Source organism: Odontomachus brunneus, unplaced genomic scaffold (assembly GCF_010583005.1).
Source record: "Odontomachus brunneus isolate Ranch 3 - 2012 unplaced genomic scaffold, Obru_v1 Obru_scaffold_041, whole genome shotgun sequence".
In the NCBI taxonomy this organism is placed as follows: Eukaryota; Metazoa; Arthropoda; class Insecta; order Hymenoptera; family Formicidae; genus Odontomachus; species Odontomachus brunneus.
Genome location: NW_022639491.1, coordinates 1,700,509 through 1,706,157, shown reverse-complemented (window position 1 = coordinate 1,706,157; position 5,649 = coordinate 1,700,509). Strand labels below are relative to the sequence as shown.

The 5,649-nt window shown below is 51.1% G+C and overlaps 2 protein-coding genes across 8 annotated transcripts in view; one reads left to right on the top strand and one right to left on the bottom strand.

The window, feature by feature from the left end:
• LOC116844481 overlaps positions 1–3,110 on the bottom strand; it is a 3,954-nt gene extending 844 nt beyond the window's left edge. Inside the window, exons 1-2 of one of the 2 annotated variants that reach the window (XM_032816030.1) lie at positions 2,564–3,110; positions 2,279–2,494 (exon numbers count right to left, since the gene is read on the bottom strand). In XM_032816030.1, the coding sequence (XP_032671921.1) occupies positions 2,279–2,468 (190 nt within the window). In that variant the 5' untranslated portion in view covers positions 2,469–2,494; positions 2,564–3,110. Of the gene's footprint in view, positions 1–2,278; positions 2,504–2,563 lie in introns of those variants that run through there. The other variant, XM_032816032.1, reaches the window with a different exon arrangement.
• Positions 1–5,649, top strand: part of LOC116844478 (AT-rich interactive domain-containing protein 2) — a 60,402-nt gene that overhangs the window by 37,646 nt on the left and 17,107 nt on the right. For all 6 annotated transcript variants that reach the window (XM_032816027.1, XM_032816026.1, XM_032816025.1 and 3 more), the window contains exons 3-4: positions 604–701; positions 3,779–3,930. In XM_032816027.1, coding sequence (XP_032671918.1) covers positions 604–701; positions 3,779–3,930 — 250 coding nt within the window. The remainder of the gene's footprint in view (positions 1–603; positions 702–3,778; positions 3,931–5,649) is intronic.

Here is a 5,649-nt window from a genome sequence, read left to right as displayed (position 1 = left end):
GAGAGAGAGAGAGAGAGAGAGAGAGAGAGAGAGAGAGAGAGAGAGAGAGAGAGAGAGAGAAACGACTCGTTTATTTTTCCAACCGCAGAAATTTACACGTCGTCGTCGTCGCATGGTCACGCTTTATCAATGCGCGTATCTCTACCTGGAGAAATTCTCAAGATATCTCTCCGTGGCCACCATTCACCACTGTCTTCCGTCATTCGACGACAGCAGGACGACGCAAGGCGAATGGGAAATTCCATTTAATAACCCAATTAAAGCTCGAATCTCCGTCCACTTTGCGATCTCTCGCGGAGAGAAAGAGAGAGAGAAAGAGATCGTCGTGGAGGAAAATCGGGTCGTGCGAAAATCTTGGCACGGTAAAAGTGAACGTGGATTTCCTTGAATTATTCTTGATACGCGTCGAAGTGCCGAGTCCCGGCTTAAAATAACGATAGTGTGCGAAGTGTGCGCGCGCACTAAATGACGTTCGCGGATGTGCGAGTTAGACTCTTCGTCAAATATTGTTAATACGATTTCATCGCGAGCGCTCTGCGGATCGATGTCGCCCGAGGCGTGCCCGATCATTTCTCACGTTTCCCTCCATTTTTCTCATTGCAGGTCAACACCAGAAATGAGTGGGCGTCGTTGTGCGAACAGTTCCATCTCCCGAACGGTTGTATTAACAGCGGGGTCGGCCTTAAACAGATCTACTTGCGGTAAGTTTAATTTCTCAAAGACCAATACAATCGATTCAGCACTCTGCACCCCTAAGAATAACCGCGCGATCGAAATACAATTTCCACACGGTGGACAAAAACTGAAATTATCCCGCGATGTATCATCTGCAAACGGTTGCACTGAACTCGTTGTGACCCGCGTATCAATTTTACACACTAAACCGAGCTATTTTCGCAAATCCTGCGCGCGTGATACTCTGAACTTTGTTCTAGCCCTCGGCAACAATTTGGCAAGCGCATGCGACACGCGTGATGTAATTAGTCAGACCGAATCGTCATTTCGCGCTGTCAGGTTCGCTAAATTCGAAATCCAATGGTTTCCTTGGAACCTTTGGTGCAATTTCAAATAACCCTTCTAAATAACCTAGTATTAGATTACGCATTGGAGATTAAGATTTGCAAGTTGAAAATTGGAATTCGATCGATAAAGACAAAGTTAAAATGTTTGATTGAGGTTGACTTTAATTGGGGTTTGTGGAATTTTAATCTCTAATTCACTATTCTCGATTTTTAATACCTAATTCGATGCAGACTTTGTATCTGCATTTACCGCGGTTGGCATATTGAAAATTGCAGGTTAAAAACCGAAGTTTGATCGCCCAAAAAATTAGATTGACTAAGATGGACATTAATGGATACGTCAAATTCTAATCTCCAATCCGCAATTCATTTCTAACGTTTGCTTCGATATCGGCTTTGTAACTGCGTCTACACATTGAAGATTGCAAGTTGATGATCGAGGTTTGATCGTTCAGGACGAAGTTAGATCGATTGACTTAAGTGAACATTAATTGATCCGTCGAATTTCAATTTCTACTCCGCAATTCATCTTTCACGTCGGATTCGATGACGGGTTTTGTAGCTGCGTTTCGACCGCACGTGGTTGTTGGCACGTAAAAGTATTCGCTCCGGAGGAGATCGGTCGGAGATCGGCGCCGTTGAAATCGCGATGGCGACGTCGACAAGCGCCACGGGGCTTGGTCGCGAGGCGATTTCGCGGAGCGGCTCACGCTTGCTACTATGTTCCATTGCGTCTGGCAGTCCGCGAGCGTCTGCAAGAGGCAGGGAGTAGCAACGTTTTGCCGCACGGCCAACACCGCGTATCGGCATTGGTCCCTACGCCCCACCACCATTTTCCGTATCGCGTACTACGTACGTTCGCGTTCATTCATGTCCCGGCCTCGCTCTACGAAAGCCACGTGGTTCCTGAGTCTCGCTTTCCTCTCCCTCCCCCTCGCTCTCTCTTTCTCTCTCCGGCGCTCTCCGGCTCTCTGTTTCCCTCTCCCTCTTCGGAGCGAGCCCTGCAATCTTGTTAGGCGCCTTGCTGCCAAGCGCGGACACGCCACCGTGTGACGCCGCCGCCGTGTCGTCTCTCTTCTCTCCACCGCGATATCGTAAGCGATTTTTCGCCACGGGGATTCCGCACGGGGCTCGCAAGCTCTCTCGGAGCTTTTTTCTCGCGCGACGACCGACACCTGTGCGTTATCGTCGGTGGATGAGATCATCCGTGAATTACAACCGACCGACATGCAACCCGAGAGTCGAGAATTAATTACTGCATCCAAGTCGGATGGAGTGCAATGAAGACGCGTTTGTGGTTCCCGTTGCTCTGAGCTTCGAATTCGCTGAAAGAGCTAGACGTTGAGTTTGCATCCAAGCTCCACAAAGTCCTGGATCTGATTGCAACGTTGGATTAAGCGAGGCCGGCTTCTCGTCGTCCTCCGAATTACAACTTCTACAGTACATGCCCGGGCGCAATGTGGGAGAACTCGCTGAAACCAAGTCGCGGAAGCTATGGTATACCCTACAACTATTGACTGCAACGCGACGGAATAACGTACCTTGATCTTCTCTTACGTGTGTAACTTTCCAGGCGACTGAAAGTTACGTGCAAGCCACACATCAGTCGAATCCGCGTCCAATAGCGCGACAAGAAAATATCCCCCGCGTTTCTGCAATTTCTTTCCCCTTATGATATATGCAAATGAACCAGATACATCGTTGCATGTCGTCTGTGAGGCAGCCTCCAAACCTCCGCGACCATTTTTCCTCTCGGGATTTCGATTCGCGTTGCGATCTACCAGGCGACGACCACCACCACTACCAACAGCACCACGTGGCTTCAGTCGGAGCGTCCATGATTTACTATAGCGCTACTAGGCAACGATGACGACAGCAACAGCGCGGCACCGCGCGTGACACACGCGTGCATAGACACGCGGTCGCCGCGGCGGTAGTCAAAGTGTTCAGTCCGCACCCGCCAACGGCCAATCAGGCTCTGGCTGCTTGCTCCACCGCCTGCACCTTCCGCACTGTACGTCGGTTGCATGAATGGATCCACTACACCTACCCCCACCACTTTCTTTCGCCCACCCACGTCACTCTCTCTCTCTCTCTCCCTCCCTCCCTCTCTCCCTCCCTCTCCCTTTTTCCCATCGTCTCATGATCTCCTCTCTCTCTTTCTCTTTGTCTCTTCCTCTCTCGTTCACTCTCTTTCTCTCCCTTCGTTTCACGCAGCCACCCTGTTCCCGCGAGCATCGCGCGAGTTCGTCGCACCTTCGTCGGTCGGATAGACGGACGGATGGACGAACGGTCGATGGATCGGTCGGTCGGTCGGTCGGTCGGTCGGTCGGTCGGTCGGTCGGTCGGTCGGTCGGTTTCTCGTTCGTCCCTGTGGAGTTCAGCGACGCCGCGGCTTCCTTCATAGGCTGCAGCGCCGCCGATAGTAGAACGTCGTTGTGAGCCGCGCGTTCTTGAGGTAGAAGTTCGCGCGCCACGTGGTGATCTGCCGTCATAGCAGGTCAACCGGTTCTCTTCGCGCGCTCGGCGTGGTGCCGCCGCAGCAGCAGTTGCCAATCTTGAACGGGACGGATTTTTTTCACGCGGTTGATCTTTCTTCGCACCCGAGCGTTGGTTGGTTTCGCGATGATAGATCGGTCGCTCGTCGCAATTCCAATGTAACCCCGAGGATCGGTTTTAAATAAAAGATGAAAGAACGTGTTTTTGCACGAACCAAGATTGCGCGAAAGATATTAATGCAGCCGGAATTATTTCAGGTATCTGGACAGGTATGAGAAAGTACACTTCTTAGGCGAGGATGGTCAGCAGGCAGACGACGACGATGAAGATTCCAGACACCGGAAATGGTCGGCTAGGGCATTACACTCCGTTCCTCTCACTTACAATCACCATCAGCACAATATCGCAGGTGAGTCGTCGACTAATCGCATAGCTGGGCGTCGGCTTCGTTATTCATTCCTCTACTCTTTTTTACATTCATGAAGATTTCTTATTTATAGTTGTCTAAAGCCATTCCGACGGTTATGAATCATTTATACGCACCGGAGAGACGCGTCATCGATATTCGCATACGTTATCGGTAACTCGTTTGTCTTACATTCATGAACTCGGAGAGAGAATAATAATTTGTTTACTTATTATCGCGTGAAATTAGTGTTCCGTGTCAAAAGAGAGAAAGAGAGAGGAGAGGAGAGGAACGCGCATCCGCCGACAACGGCGCATTCGATAAACCATTCTTGCCAATTTATGCCGGCGCGTTCCGATACAATTCGCATGTGCATACGTACGCATCGCTCGAGCGACTTTCAAATACGTTTTCCATCGCCCATTGTTTTCCTCCTTGTCGCACTTTATCGTTGCGTCGCGCACACGCAGTATTCTCTCTCTCTCTCTCTCTCTCTCTCTCTCTCTCTCTCTCTCTCTGTCTCTCCGTCGCCTTTTCCTCTGTTTGTACGTGCGACGAGTCACGGTTCAATAATTCACTGCGTTCGCAATTTCCGCCTGTCAGAATTTTTCGCTCACGTTCCCATGTCGTCCCAGCGACACCGCGTAAAAATAGCGCGGTTCGATTACACTCCGCGAATAGTTCGCCTCCCTCGCGACTGCCCCTCTCACCCTTTGACTTTCATCCCACCCTTATCACGAGAGTGGTATTCGAATTTCGCACGACCGCACGCGAAACGAGCCGAGGTGACCAATGTTGCCATAATCTGCCGATCACTGGATTATCCATAATAATTATCATGCGATAATAATTATCTCCGGTGATTGAAACAGCAACTATCGGCGGTGGTAAGCAACTAGAGAGAGGGAGAAGGAAAAAGAGAGAGAGAGAGAGAGAGAGAGAGAGAGAGAGAGAGAGAGAGAGAGAGAGAGACGCCTTCGATCGATGGAGCGCGATGTTCGTTCGCAATCGCTAATCGTAAACGGGGGCATTTCAATCGAGGCATCTCTCGTCACCCGGGTGCAAGAGGAGGAGAAGGAGGTTTGGTGGTTCTCGCTGTTCATTCTGCGCGGTCGCGTCGCGAGCTCGTCGCGGGATATGCACGGTGGCGCGTCTTCGCGAGAGCCCGCGTGGTGTGAGATGTGTATGTGTGTGTATGTATGCACAAACCGCTAAAGCGCGCGCGATACCACAGCGCGAGATACATATATATTATACCAGTACCGCGGCCAAGGCGGCAACGGGTTATTGACGTGCTGTGCTCCTGCCTCTGAGAGTACAGCAGCGACGGGCTATCGAGCCGGAGAGGGATATAGAGAGATAGATAGATAGATATATAGATAGAGAGGAGCGGTGCCGTGCGGTGTGGTGTGGTGTGGTGTGGTGTGGTGTAGTGTGGTGTGGTGCGCACATGCGAATCGTGGCGGCGGCGGTGGCCTGGCTGGGAGCCGCGACCGAACGAGCGCGCGAGTGCATTCGTGCGCGCACCCGTTGCATACAAACGTAGGGAGCAAGAGGAAGAGAATAACGACAGGGGCAGAGGGGGCGCTGCGTGGGAGGGGTCGTGCGGGCGTGAGCAGCGTGTACAAGATAATTTAATGTGCAGTAATCGTGACACACATGTTGTATACATGCATACGTCTATACATGTGTACACACACGCATATACGGAGGGAGAGGGGG